Raw genomic sequence first — 14769 nt, 5'->3', positions numbered from 1 at the left:
ACTGAGATTTGGGAACTTCTCTTATACTACTTTTAGGAAACTGAAATCAATATAAAATGGTAAAGTGAAAGTCATTGGATCACGTGGCATGGAATGACCCATGGGAGCCACTGTTGTGTAGTGGTTAGCGGTCCGTCGAACTAGGATGCAGGAGAATTTGGAACACAGCTGCCAAGTGGTGGGCAAGTTGACCCTGTTCCTTTTGTGCCCTGATCGATCATTGGCCAGGGAGGCACACACATGCTCTGGCCTGGTAGGGGTCTCCTTGCATCGTGTTGTGTCTTGGCAGAAAATCGAATCGGGCTCCGACTCGGATGCTAAGGCTGATTCGGAGGAAGAGGAGGAGGATGACGACGACGACAGAGAGAATGCCAAGGCTCCCACACCCAAGTCTGATTCCGACTCCAACTCGGACGAGTCCGTCAAGAAGCCCTCCCGGGGACGGAAGCCGGGTAGGAGACCTGGTTTTCTTCCCGTAGCTCGGCCCGTTTATGGGTGTGTGTTGTGTGTTTTTGTCCAAAGGGTGAGTTGATGCCTTCAAAAATCTTCTTTGGCTGTCTTGGCATGAAATAGGTACTTCTTCAGCGGCCCCCTCCCCCCATGTTAGGGTTAAACCTGGCTCTTGCAGGCTGCTACGTCCATCTGTTTTGGACCAGCTCCCAGCAGTGCCAGCAGCTGCTCTCTGACTTCTCATGCGTCCCACCTCCACATCGCTGCTGAGCAAGAGAGAACTGTGGGATGTTAGGATGCGGCCCATGCTAGTCCCACTTACGCACAAGGCTTTCTGCTTGTGCGACAGGATTTCTTGCCCTCTCCTCCATGTGTGCTGTCAGTCAAGTCTTCCGGGCAGACTTGTGGGGGGGCGGGTGAACGTTCCATTGTGCAAGCGGAAAGCCTTGTGCTGCCGGCGAAACATTTGCCTTTAATGCTATGCTGTACAGGCAACTCCCCATTTACGTGGGGGTTACGGCTCGCCGGTGAAATGGCATGTATTTGGAAACGCCGTTGGAAAGGCCTGCAAACGCCCTCTGAACCTCTGGAAACCCCTTTAAAAAACCCAGCAGCGCTTACCAGGCTGGCCAAGTTCTGCCACAACCACCCCCTCCAAACCTCCTTGCTCAAACTCCCAACTCTTCAATCATCTGTTGCAAAGGCTCTTACGATTGCACTTCCAAAGTCTTGTGGGATTGCTGTGCACTACTTTTGCCCTTTCTGGGCTCTTTTAGGATTGTTTTTGCCATTTTTAAAGTCACTTCCAGGTTGGGTGCGGTCGTGTGTCAATTGGCGTGTCAATTGGTCGTTTCTTGTATTCCTTCCACTGTATTGCCAGGCAACCTGTTCGTTTCCTGACAAAGATTTCTTCTTGCATGACAAAACTTTTCCCCTCCCCTGCCCCCCATCTGTTCTGTGGGCTCTCCCAACCCTCTGAAGCAGATCTGGGGAGGACAAGCGCAATGAGTATTGCCCCCTGGGTCTGCTGTAGCATGCCATGAGTTCATCGGGCACATTTGTCCTTGTGAGGGAAAGAGGAGGAGATTACATACCTTCTGGTGCGTTAAATCCAGATGGAAAACTCAGAAGTAAATAACCTATTATCATTACTATACCAGCACTACGACTGCTGCTGCTGTTTATTGATTTATATACTGCCTAATGCCTAGACTGTCTTCTAAGCTTTTTGCAAAGTATGAAATCCCAAATGCACCATAGAACTGTATGGTAAGAATAAGGCTAAAACCAGGAGATCCTTCTCAAGGGATCAAGAGAATGCTTGTGTAAGCAAGTGTGTGCGTCAGTAGACACCTGAGTGCCATTTGATGCGGGACGACTGTTTCTCTCCCTGTTTGCGGGATTCCTAGAGGCACTAGAAACAGGGAACAGTAAGCCCGCAACTTGCGCACATCCAGCTTTATGCACTTGGCAAAAAATAATAATAAATAAAAAGAGGGTGGGAAGAGGCCAGGTGCCTGAGGAAAAAGGCTTGGGCACATTGCACCCAATGTGTTTTGATTATACACAATTTTGGCTTTAGGCGCGGCCCCCAGAACGTAACCCCTGCGTAAGCTGAGAGCTTGCTGGACTGGACTGATCTAGCTGGACTCTTCCTGTTTGTTAGTTCCCTCGCACATTGGAAGCATTTTTACATCAATAAGACAGATTGTTCCCTCTCAAGCTTAATGGTCTACATGCACGATGCAAAGGGAAGAGTAGGGTAAAGGGACCCCTGACTGTTAGGTCCAGTCGTGACCGACTCTGGGGTTGCGGCGCTCATCTCGCTTTATTGGCCGAGGGAGCCGGCGTTTGTCCGGAGACAGCTTCCGGGTCATGTGGCCAGCATGACAGAGCTGCTTCTGGTGAACCAGAGCAGCACATGGAAATGCTGTTTACCTTCCCGCCTGAGCGGTACCTATTTATCTACTTGCACTGGCGTGCTTTCGAACTGCTAAGTTGGCAGGAGCAGAGACTGAGCAACGGGAGCTCACTCCATCACGGTGGATTCGAACCGCCGACCTTCTGATCGGCAAGCCCTAGGCTCTGTGGTTTAACCCACAGCGCCACGGAAGCAAACTCGGGCACCTGCAATGCCCAGTCCAAATGGAAGGGGTTCGAGGAAAGGAGCGGCTTTGCTTCCCTTCTCCCCCTCCGCCGCAGCTGAGTTCCTGTGTCGCTCATGCCCTTCCCCGAGTCACAGGAAAAGACTGCAGCTTTTTACATGGGATGCGGGCAGGTTGCTTCACTTGAGGAACTGGGTGGCTAGGAGATGGCTATAGCTAATTCTCTACTTGTTCCTCTCCCCCCGGCAGCAGCGGAAAAGCCGCCCCCGAAGCCTCGTGGGAGGAAACCAAAGGCAGAGAGGCTCCCTAGCAGCTCCAGCAGCGACAGGTGAGCGAAGGTGGGGCTGTCGTGAACACCGCGGCCATCGCTGCTTAATGCGGGAACCTAGAGCAGGGGTCTGCTAACCTCCCCGGACCAGCAGGCACGTCTCGAGTATAGAGAAGGTGCCATGGGCATCAATTGCAAAGTGGGTGTTGGTGGTGCGATGGCATAGCACAGAATTTGGGAGAGAATTTGGGAGACCCTCCCGATAACGTTGTGCTTGTCGGGAAACCCCCTGTGTCCTGCTGGTCCTGACTCTGGAGATCACACAGTGATTAGTCACACACACTAAGTGCTATTGCTGTCTGATAACAACAGAGAACATTCCCCTTTCCCCTTCTCTTTTACACACACACTCATATATGCAGTCACAAATGTACTGTATATATTTCCACACTCTCTCTGCACAAGTGCACCTCTTCCTCTCACAAAGTATGGAGAAGCGCTGGAGAGGCAGGTCAGGAAGTGTTCTAGCCTGCCTGCCTGCCTTTCCTGCCTGTGCATTTACGACCACAATTCAAAATGTTGGTGTTGACCTTTAAAACCCTCAACGGCCTCGGCCCAGTATACCTGAAGGAGCATCTCCACCCCCAGCGTTCTGCCTGGACACTGAGGTCTAGCTCCATGGGCCTTCTGGCAGTTCCCTCACTGCGAGAAGCAAAGCTACAGGGAACCAGGTAGAGGGCCTTCTTGGTAGTGGCGCCCGCCCTGTGGAATGCCCTCCCACCAGATGTCAAAGAGATAAACAACTACCTGACATTTAGAAGACATCTGAAGGCTCATGGAAGTTTTTAATGTGTGACATTTTAATGTATTTTTAATCTTTGTTAGAAGCTGCCCAGAGTGGCTGGGGAGACCCAGCCAGATGGGCGGGGTACAAATAAATTATTATTATTATTATTATTATTATTATTATTATTATTATTCTCTCTCATCCATCCTGTCTCCTCTCCCCTGCCCTTTGACAAATGCATCATAGAGGCTTCCGTTTAGCAGTGCCTTGCAGGCCAGTTTGAGAAAGCACAGATTTTTCTTCCTGCCCCCTCTCCTCCTAAGGCTGCGGGTGACAGCGTGGCTCAAAAACCTGCACACACAGGTGCAAAGATGCCATTTCTTCACATGTCACTGTCTTGTTGATTTTTCACTTGCTCGCCACTCCTGCTACTGATTTGGCAAATTCCAAAATGCAACAGGGCACTCTGTGAGTGCCAGTTGGCTGTTTTGGCCACACCAGGCTTCCTTAACCTCAGCCCTCCAGATGTTTTTGGCCTACAACTCCCATGATCCCTAGCTAGCAGGACCAGTGGTCAGGGATGCTGGGAATTGTAGTCTCAAAACATCTGGAGGGCCGAGGTTGAGGAAGCTTGCGCAACCCTTCTCATGGGACTTACGAATTCTGTGTTCCTCTGTGCATCTCTCTTTTTCTCTCTCCTTAGGTTAGTGGAAGAGAGTCTTGGCTTTTGGAGCACAGTAGGGTGTGGGTGTCTGTGTGAGTTTCAGATAACAGTGGTGCCTCGGGTTAAGTACTTAATTCGTTCCGGAGGTCCGTTCTTAACCTGAAGCACCACTTTAGCTAATGGGGCCTCCTGCTGCTGCCGTGCCGCCGGAGCACGATTTCTGTTCTCATCCTGAAGCAAAGTTCTTAACCTGAATCACTATTTCTGGGTTAGCGGAGTCTGTAACCTGAAGCGCATGTAACCTGAGGTACCACTGTATTACTGTTATTTTAACAACTAAAGCAGACTTAATTCCAAACTGCTTTATCCAGGCGGAATCCAGATTAGAGGATGAAAATACACACTCATATATATGCAGCCACAAATGTATATCTTTCCACTCTCTCTCTCTCTCTGCACAAGTGCACCTCTCAGCTCTCACAGCCCTCCCTGAGCTAGGGACCAAGCAGTGCAGGCAACTGAAATAAAGGACAGACTAGTCTGGTAGCATTTACGCAGGACATTCGACGATGTGGCTTGCCGCGGTCGCCACATCAAGGCACCCTGCAATCTTTTTAACAAGTCTGGCGCTCGGGAGTAGCCAGGAGCTTGCGTTCCGATTCGCCCACAGTCATTTATTGTCTCTTTCCTTGCCTGCTTCCCCTCCCAGCGACAGTGACAGCGACGTGGACCGCATCAGTGAGTGGAAACGCCGCGACGAGGAGCGCCGCCGGGAGCTAGAGGAGAAGCGGAAGCGTGAGCAGGAGGAGGAGCTGCGCCGCCTCCGGGAACAGGAGCGGGAAGAGAAGGAGCGGAAAAAGGAGAAGGCCGAGAAGGGGGAGGTGGAGCACTCGGACAGCGACAGCAGTGTGGACAACGAGGTCCCCAAGAAGAGCAAGAAGGGGCGGCCCAAGGCCCCATCGTCTTCCGACTCAGAAGTGGAGAAAGAGGTGAGCTGGCAAGGCAGGGATGGGAGCCCCCTGGGAAAGGGGCCTGGCTGAACTTCATCTAATAATAATACTTCATCTAATAATAATAAGGTAAAGGTAAAGGGATCCCTGACCATTAGGTCCAGTTGTGATAGACTCTGGGGTTGTGGCGCTCATCTCGCTTTATTGGCCGAGGGAGCCAACGTACAGCTTCCGGGTCATGTGGCCAGCATGACTAAGCCGCTTCTGGCGAACCAAGAGTAGCGCTCAGAAACGCCGTTTACCTTCCCACCAGAGTGGTACCTATTTATCTACTTGCACTTTGATGTGCTTTCGAACTGCTAGGTTGGCAGGAGCAGGGACCGAGCAACAGGAGCCCACCCCGTCACGGGGATTCGAACCGCTGACCTTCTGATCGGCAGGTCCTAGGCTCTGTGGTTTAACCCACAGCGCCACCCACGTCCCTGCAGTGAGACCACTGAAAAGGCCCATTCTCTTGCCTTCCCTGGCTGGGCCTCAGATGACGACAGAAGTGTCTGGGCTAGTTCATAGAGGGAGTGGCGGTCCTTTGAGGCATTGCAGTCCTGATCTTGTACATAGGAAAGCAGCTATTTTACCATAGCCCTTCAAAGATCAAAGAGCAGGGGAAGCCTGGGAGGTTTTTCACTGGGATGTGATAGCCTATCTTGTGACATTCTCGTTTTCTTCCCCCCTCCAGGTGAAAAAGCCCCTGAAGAAGCAGCAGCCCTCCGAGATCTCGAGGAAACAGAGTCAAAAGGAGAAGAGGGGCCAAGGAGAAGAGAAGACCCGGAACAGGTTATATAATAATCATAATAATCATAAATTTATTATTTATACCCCGCCCATCTGGCTGGATTTCCCCAGCCACTTTGGGCGGCTCCCAACAGAATATTAAAAACACGATAGAACATCAAACATTGAAAACTTCCCTAAACAGGGCTGCCTTCAGATGTCTTCTAAAAGTCAGATAGCTGTTTATTTCCTTGACATTTCATAGGAGGGCGTTCCACAGGACAGGAGCCACTACCCAGAAGCCCTCTGCCTGCATCCCTGTAGCTTTGCTTCTCACAGTGAGGGAACTGCCAGAAGGCCCTCGGAGGTGGACCTCAGTTGTCCGGGCTGAACGATGGGGGTGGAGACGCTCCTTCAGGTATACTGGGCCGAGGCCGTATACCTCAGCCTGTATACCTGAGTCAGTTCCCAACATGCTTTGAGGAGGGAGGTTTAATGTAGTTTGATTAAACGGCTTGGGGCAACTTTTCTCTTCCTCATTTTAGTGTGCCACCCTTCATCCGTAAATTTCAGGGCAGCTCACAACATACCTAGGGAGAGCTTCTGTGGTGAGCTGGGAGAGAAAACTAGTGCCAAGCATTAAGCTTACGTTTCCTCCAAACACACTGAGAACTGAATTTGTCAATGCAGCTTTCCCTTGCCCATTTTTGGGCCCGTCCATATCATTCAGATCCTTAAAGTTCAGCGCCTGGGTCTTGAATCGAGCTTGGAAACAGTTTGGTGACAAGTGAAGTCCTTTTATTACTGGCAAGGAACGTGCCCAGCAAGAGCAGTCCCAGTTTAGAGTCTTGCAGCCAGTTCTTTGTTAGCTCCAGTTTCTGGACCACCTTCAAGGGCAGCCTACTGCACGTTGCAGTAGTCAAACCAACTAGCTTCAGGCCTTGACATTTTGGGTTGCCCGTTTGCAGGTTTCCCCCCAGTCATGGAGTAGACACAGCCTTCTTCTTAGCACCAGTTCTGCTTCTTACCTTCTTTTTCTTCTGTCTCTAGAGCTTTGAAAGCGGAACGAGGCCGGAAAAAGTCAGAAGTGCTCCCTGAAAGGAGGGTGGAGAAGAAAAAAGGTAAAAAAACGAAAAACTGGCTGGAAAAAGGGATTATGTGACTGGAGCATGAGTTTGCTTTGGTGATGGGGTTGGCAGGCGGGGAAGTGACATGCTTTCCCCGGCTTTCAAAAAACCTTTGCGCTGTCTGCAGAACCCACGATCGAGGAGAAACTCCAGAAGTTGCACAGCGAGATCAAGTTTGCTCTGAAAGTTGACAATCCGGTAAGCTGGAGCCCCTCTCTCCTTTGAGCCTGTTCCCCCCCCCCCCCCCGGAAAGCTCTGCTTACAAGTCCCGGGCCTGCCTGCATGTTCCCGCCCGCCTTTAGGATTTGCTTGCCGTTTCCGCTGCTGGAAAACTCTTCTGTGATGCCCACCTGAGGCAGGGGTCCTTCTGCTGTCCAAATGGTGCAGGATCCCAACCCCTGCCATTCCTGACGGTTAGACATGCTGATTGGGGCTGATGGCAGTTGTAGGTGCATCCACAAGTGGAGGGCCGCAGGTCCCCCCCAGTCCTGGAGCCGAGGAGACGGGTCTCTTGTTCCACTGTTTCCCCCTTCTCCAATCCAATGAACTGCAGTGGAACATCCAGACATACAACCCTCCTCCTTTTCCACCTGCGCTCTTGAGTTGACACAGGCCGGGGAACAGGACATCCCCAGGTGATGCTTCTAACGGTATAAACAGTGTATAACTGAAGGAGCGTCTCCATCCCCGTTGCTAGGGGTCCAGCACCAAGGGCCTTCTAGTGGTTCCCTGACTGTGAGAAGTGAAGTTACAGGGAACCAGGCAAGGGGGCCTTCTCGGTAGTGGCGCCCTCCCTGCGGAACGCCCTCCCATCAAATGTCAAGGAGATGAGTAACTATACAACTTTCAGAAGACATCTGAAGTCAGTACTGTATGGGGAAGTTTTTGATGTTTTGTGGTGTTTTCAGTATTTTGTCGGGAGCTGCCAAGAGCAGCTGGAGCAACCCAGTTAGATGGGCGGCTAATCATCACCATTACCATTACCATTATTATTATTTTTTTATAAGATATTTATTAGAGTTTTCCATTTTATACAAACAAAGAAAAAGGTAAAAAGAAAAAATAATAAAAACACATAAAGTTCACAACTTATTTTTCAGTAACATATTTCCCTGACCTCCTCATACCTCCCCTTCTTGTATTCTAGTTCAAATTATTTGTCCAGCAAATCCTTATCTCGTAGCATTACAGTTAAAAAACACCTTATTTTCTATCCAACATCTTAAATTATTGTGGCTTAGACTTTTACTTATATAAAAAAAGAACCATTTTTTTCATATTCTTTTATACCATTACAGCTAGAAACCACTTAATTTCAATCCAACATCATTCAACATTCATTAGTATTGCAGTATTTCTGTAAATAGTCCTTGAATTTCTTCCATTCTTCTTCTGCCGACTCTTCTCCCTGGTCGCGGATTCCATCACCATCAACATTATTGTTGTTCTTGTCGTTATTATGGTTATTCTGTGTAAGCAGTTTTTGTGTAAGCTCCGGTGGGCCAAATGGTCACTGTGCCCAAAATCCTGTTTCTCTAGGACGTCAAGAGGTGTCTGAGTGCGTTGGAAGAACTAGGCGGCCTTCAGGTCACCTCTCAGATCCTCCAGAAACACACAAACGTCGTGGCCACTCTGAAAAAGGTAAGAGGGTGGGGTGGGAGGGACTGGGGAGGCCCCACTGCTTGTGCACAGCCTTGAGGACGCGGGTGGCGCTGTGGTCTAAACCACTGAGCCTCTTGGGCTTACCGATCGGAAGGTTGGCGGTTCGAATCTATGCGACGTAGGGAGCTCCCGTTGCTCGGTCCCAGCTCCTGCCAACCTAGCAGTTCGAAAGCACGCCAGTGCAAGTAGATCAATAGGTACCTTCTTTTACATTTTATACCTCCACTACCGTGCCTAATTTGAAAGCGTCTAAAACGCCGTGTTTGTTTGTAATAAGATTCGGCGTTACAAGGCCAACAAAGAAGTGATGGAGAAGGCAGCCGAGGTCTACACATGCCTGAAGTCCCGCGTCCTGGGGCCAAAGGTCGGGGCGAACCAGAAAGTCAACAGGACTGATTCGGAGAAGGAGAAGGACAAAGGGGAGGGGGACAAAGGCAAGGAGAAGGTGCCTGAAGGAGAAACGCAGAATGAGACAGGCGAGGAAGAGACGAGTGCTGGTAAGAGGCTGGCGGCAAGAGAGACCCTCTCTGAGTGGGATTGGGGTTGGTTGGGAGGGAGGGGAGGGAGGGAGGGACAGGCAGGGAAGGGACTTGGAGATTGATCCCACTCTCTTCAATCAGCCTTCCTCAATCCTTCACAGCCAGGTAACCCAAGTGGACAGTGGTGGAGGAACTGGGAGGAGCTTAAACTTTTTATAACAGATGTCTGGGACTGGCTGGATGCAGAGGGAGTGGTGGGAGACACCAACTGGGGAACCCCCAAGGGAAACCCCATGGGAAGAAGGCTCAAAGCCAGGGGAGTGGTTGTGGGATGATGATAGGGATGTGGGTGACATTGTGGTCTAAACCACTGAGCCTCTTGGACTTGCCGATCGGAAGGTCGGCGGTTCAAATCCCAGTGACTGAGTGAGTTCCCATTGCTCTGTCCCAGCTCCTGCCAACCTAGCAGTTCAAAAGCATGCCAGTGCATGTAAATAAATAGGTATTGCTGCGGGAAGGTAAACGGCGTATCTGTGCGCTCTGGCTTCCGTCACTGTGTCCCGTTGCGCCAGAAGCGGTTTAGTCCTGCTGGCCACATGACCCGGAAAGCTGTCTGTGGACAATTGCTGGCTCCCTTGGCCTGAAAGCGAGATGAGCGCTGCAACCCCACAGTCGCCTTTGACTGGACTTAACCATCCAGGGTTCCTTTACCTTTTTGTGGGATGATGATGATGAGTGGTTGGAGAGAGAAGAGGGAGCAGAATGAGAGGAGGTGCCAGAAATTGAAGAGGCAACAGGGTTTACTGAGCAGGAAGAGGCTGTGGCAGAGAGCAGTTCAGACTATGAGGAGGGAGGCCAAGAGGCAGAGAGGAGTCTGGCCGCTGAAGAATCCAGAGAGTCTCCCCCTCCAGCTGTGACCAACTCCCTTCCCCTCTGGTATGGGCATAGCCAAGATTTATGTTAGGGGGAGTAAGATGTTAGATGGGGCAGAAACAATTTATCTGCAACCTGTCTGGTCTGTTAGTCAAGTATTTTTATATTTACTTGATTTAGGGGGTACAGCTGCACCCCCCTGGCTACTCCCGTGACCCTGGTCACACAGCGAAGCTTAAAAAAAAAGCAGTGCAGAGGCTGGTTGTGTGCAGACGGCATTTGCAACTCCTTGGAGAGGAAGAGCCTTAGAGAGCGGTGGGAAGTCCTCACAACTGCCTCATTGGGCCAAGACCTACTTGAAAGAGTTGCTGTGATCACTAGGTCTGCGCTGCTTTGGTTTGTTTGAATAAAGAGTTGACTTCACTGACGCCTTGTTTTTTTTAATTGCCGGCCCACACTCCTGGCAACAGATCGCCCCTTCCTGTTCTCTCGCCCCTGGGGGTTGACATCTCTTTTCTTCCCCAGACCTCCCAGCTCCTGTGAATGGGGAGTCGGGAGCCCAGAAAGGAGAAGGTGTGACAGAGAACAAGGACAGAGATGAAGACTGGACTTCCGGGGACGTCAAGGGAGGGGCTTCCCCCGAAGACACCCACAACGAGTAGGGGTTCTTTCTGGCTTTTCTTGTGGGTTTGGTTGTGCTGCTGAGGAGGTGACGGGCCGCCACACCCCAGAGGCTGCCACTGAAAAGTGTTGCAGTCGGGGGGATTTCCCGGGGGGGGGGGGAGTGTTAAAAGAAAATCCCTGCCGTCCATATCACCCAATTTTGGAATTTAGAATTGGACAAACTTGGGCAGAAGTCGGAATGAGGTTATTTTTCCAAGGGATGGGGAAAGACGCTTACTGAGATCAGAGGAGGCTCCATTATCCAGAGTCAGGCTCCTAGCCCACCTAACTCAGGCCCTGGAGCCGCCTCAAGGGGTCCCCCTGTCCCCCCAAGCCTTGGTTTTCCTTCCTCGGGGTGGTAGAAGATGGTTCACGTCCCTCCTTGTCTCCCAACCCCTTCCTCTCTGTGCCACTGCAGAACGCAAGACTATTCTGCGACGGAGCGGGCAGGAGCAGAACGGGAGACGATCCACATGGAGTCGGACTCCGTGGAGGAAGATGACGGGAGCTGAAACCGAGGGGGGGGAGGCCCCTGCGAAGAAGCAGCGCCGGACGGGTTGTGACGCTTGCAGCCCCCGGGGAGGCGAGGTCTCTGCCTTGCCCTGTCTGAGATGCTTTTCCAAGCCACACAGTAGATGACGTTCTAGGTCTGTCTTCCCTGACTTGGTGCCCCCCAGAGTGCGGGTTCCGTTTTGTTTCCTAGACCTCTGCTCCCATCTCCCGTGGCCGTTGGCCGTGCTAGCTGGGGGCTCATGGGAGTTGGAGTCCAGCAGTGCCTGGAGGGCACCTGCTTGGGGAAGCTTGTTCCTAAGTCATATCCCTTCCTCCCTGAGCCCTCTTCTCTTCCTCTCCCTCTCCCTCCCGTTTCCCAGTCCTCTTATCGCTCCTTGGAGGATTATGAACTTCTGGGGCAGCCCCACAACCGATGTATGTTTGTATTGGTTCCCTGTTTTTGATTTCCCCCACTCTCTGTCCAGTCTCTCCCCACCCACCCTTCCCCTTTTACTCTTGTGATTTCAACATACGTGAAATGAATATATAAAGGGTTGTTTTTTAATGAAAAGAAAATGCCATTCATCCTTGTCAAACTTCTTTATTTAGAGTTTCTCTCTCTTCTCGGTGGGGGAGAGAGATAGAGGGGCGGGGAGAAAGATTCTGCTTAAATCACCCCAGGGTTGTGGTAGTCCGTGGCTTCAGATTTCAAGGGTGCCGCCCGTCAAATTCTGTTTCTGCAGGGTCTGGACTGTTTTGTATTTCAAACAAGGCGTAGTGATCACTCGCTGCTCCAGATGTTGCAGAACTACAGATTCCATCAATGGGCCATTGGCCGTGCTTCTTGGAGCTGATGGGAGTTGTAGCTGAGCAACATCTAGGAGGGCCAAAGGTTCTCCTTCTCTATTGTAAAATCCTGCTGGGGTTCTCTCTTTATGTTGCCCTGGCAGGGCATTCAGCTTTGATTTTGTCTCCTTTCTGAGTTGTGTTACGGCCTATAGGTGAGTTTTCCCAGCTCTTTTTTGTCACCGTTGTGCCTCCTCTCCTCCCTGGGACGCTGCTGCTTATGATAGTTGCTGGTTCGCCACCCTCTCCAGGCGTGATAAGAGAGGCCTTTCAAGAAGTGTTGCTGTGCCGATATGGGTCGGTTTCTGCACAGTATAATTCTCTCACGCACTGCTGCAAAGATATCAGAATGCCTGGCTAGAACGCTAGGCTGTTGGCCTTTCAGCCTCGGCCTAGCCAAAACTCCTTGTGTGGGTTGTGTCCGACTGCCCCCTAAGCGTTCCCCTGAAAGAATCCTACCACCTCATTCTCCTTAATAACACAAGACTGGTCTCAACCCTATCAGGAGGAGAGGCTGGGCATTGGTGTGTGCAAAACTAGCTGAGCAGTTTTGCATTTTCATTTCGCTTTTCAAATGCTGTGTTATTGGGCGGGTGGTGGTGTTGGTCTTCTTATGTCTGTAAAAAAAAACCAAAACCAAAAAACCTCTCCGCAGGTAGAAAACACACCCCGCAGGGGAGTAGGTAGGAGACTGGCTAGCTAGCTTACTAGGCAAGGGGAAGCATTCTGGGTGGTGTCTGAAGCAGCACAGTCAATTCTGCAACCAGCTCTTAGTGCCAGCAACTACCTTGGGCAGCAATTGAGCGACAAAGTTTGGGGAAGCTCTGAAGAGGCAGGTCAGTCTCTCTCTCTCTCTCTCTCTCTCTCTCTCTCTCTCTCATCTCTCATCTATCCTGTCTCCTCTCCCCTGCCCTTTGACAAATGCATCATAGAGGCTTCCGTTTAGCAGTGCCTTGCAGGCCAGTTTGAGAAAGCACAAATTTTCTTCCTGCCCCCTCTCCTCCTAAGGCTGCGGGTGACAGCGTGGCTCAAAAACCTGCACACACAGGTGCAAAGATGCCATTTCGTCACATGTCACTGTCCTGTTGGTTTTCCACTCGCTCGCCACCCCTGCTACTGATTTGGCAAATCCCAAAATGCAACAGGGCACTCTGTGAGTGCCGGTTGGCTGTTTTGGCCACACCTTCTCATGGGATTTCCGAATTCTGTGTTCCTCCGTGCGTCTCTCTTTTTCTCTCTCCTTAGGTTAGTGGAAGAGAGTCTTGGCATTTGGAACACAGTAGGGTGTGGGTGTCTCTGCGTGAGTTTCAGATTATGCCTATTTTTTAAACAACTGAAGCAGACTTAATTCCAAACTGCTTTATCCAGGCAGAATCCAGATTAGAGGATGAAACTGCCGAAATACTGTCTGAAGCATCATTTTGTTTTTGGAAACCATGAAATAAAGATGTTCCTGTCTGATAAGAAAGAGGAGTGTTTTGACTGTCAGTTGTAGAACACAGGAGAGAGAACGGCTGAATTGGCTGCAGAATCATGCTTTCAAAGTATCTCACCTTTTGGGTTTGGGGTCTTTTCCAATGCTAGAGCAGACCCATTGAAGTTAATGAACCTAACTGAGCTGTGCCCATTAATTTCGGCGGGTCTGCTAAAAGTAGGACGGGCATTGGAGACAACCCTTTGTTGTTAAAGCAACCCTTTGTTGTTAAAGTGTCTGGATGGGTCAGTTCCTGCTGTGGCTCCTTACCGCTTGCAGAAAAAAAGAACAAAATAGGGAAGGTAAGAGAAAAGGTTTAATTTACGTAATTTATACAGGTTGAAGAAGAGTCCTGTTCCTGAGTGTTGGGAGGGAGTAACCTTGGTGCAGAATTCTTGAAAGCAGAGCATAGGAAGGGGTGTGGTAAGCAGTGCTGTAGCCTTATTGGACTTTACCGATTGGTTGGGTGAGCGATGCTCCCGGACGGGAGGAAGGAAGTCAAATGACACCGAGGTTTTGGTTCAGAGAAAGAGTTTATTCTGCTCTCCGGATAGCAGAAGGCACTTGCGTGGTCCGTCCACAGCAAGTCCAAAGAAATGAGAGATTCCATGCAGTATATATATCCTCCAGGCACCCTCTCGCCCCTTCCCCAGGAAACCAGACACAGATGTTCCTGCTCCTGTACTCTTAACCATAAAAGGGTGTTCCTGTTCCTGTACTCTTGACCATAAAAGGGTGTTCCTGTTCCTGTATTCCTTATCTTGGGGTAAGAAGGTCACCAACTCTAAGAGCACTCCTGGCGCCATTCCCGGGGGGGGGGGGCTGACAAGGTCAGTGTGGTCAGGATGTAAGATAAGACCCAGATGTGTCATCCCTGCTCCACTTTGGAACTGGCAAGGCCATTCATTAGGCATCACGGACTGATAAAGGAGAGAGCTTTGTTTATACAGCTGTGTTCCTGTTATACATTTGCTCAAGAGCTCAAGTTAATGGTTTTTAGCTAATGCACCCTTGGAGAAGGAAAAATGGGATTTTGGGGCCCGTATCAGACTGACTGCACAGTCAGGTTTTAGATTTGGGAAACTCGTTCCTTCAGTGCAGAACTAACTTTTGAAGGAAGTGGTAGTGGTTGAACGTAAGGGCACGCAGCCTGGTCAA

At 50.5% G+C, this 14769-nt stretch overlaps 1 protein-coding gene and 1 long non-coding RNA gene across 2 annotated transcripts in view; one reads left to right on the top strand and one right to left on the bottom strand.

Annotated features, from left to right (window-relative positions):
- The window catches only part of LOC310753641, a 64790-nt gene extending 53579 nt beyond the window's left edge, over positions 1 to 11211 (bottom strand). Inside the window, exon 1 of the long non-coding RNA XR_014543414.1 lies at positions 11032 to 11211. This is a non-coding gene — a long non-coding RNA (uncharacterized lncRNA). The remainder of the gene's footprint in view (positions 1 to 11031) is intronic.
- The window catches only part of HDGFL2 (HDGF like 2), a 29896-nt gene extending 18029 nt beyond the window's left edge, over positions 1 to 11867 (top strand). The window contains 10 exon segments of the mRNA XM_083594551.1: positions 290 to 452; positions 2805 to 2883; positions 4984 to 5263; positions 5961 to 6058; positions 7046 to 7116; positions 7250 to 7320; positions 8662 to 8763; positions 9062 to 9281; positions 10662 to 10794; positions 11218 to 11867. Of these exon segments, the coding sequence (XP_083450677.1) occupies positions 290 to 452; positions 2805 to 2883; positions 4984 to 5263; positions 5961 to 6058; positions 7046 to 7116; positions 7250 to 7320; positions 8662 to 8763; positions 9062 to 9281; positions 10662 to 10794; positions 11218 to 11311 (1311 nt within the window). The 3' untranslated portion in view covers positions 11312 to 11867.
- The last annotated feature ends 2902 nt before the right edge of the window (positions 11868 to 14769 follow it).

Source organism: Podarcis filfolensis (assembly GCF_964270895.1).
Source record: "Podarcis filfolensis genome assembly, chromosome: 18".
In the NCBI taxonomy this organism is placed as follows: Eukaryota; Metazoa; Chordata; class Lepidosauria; order Squamata; family Lacertidae; genus Podarcis; species Podarcis filfolensis.
The sequence above is the reverse complement of the archived record's forward strand: the minus strand, read 5'-3'. Positions and strand labels throughout refer to the sequence as shown.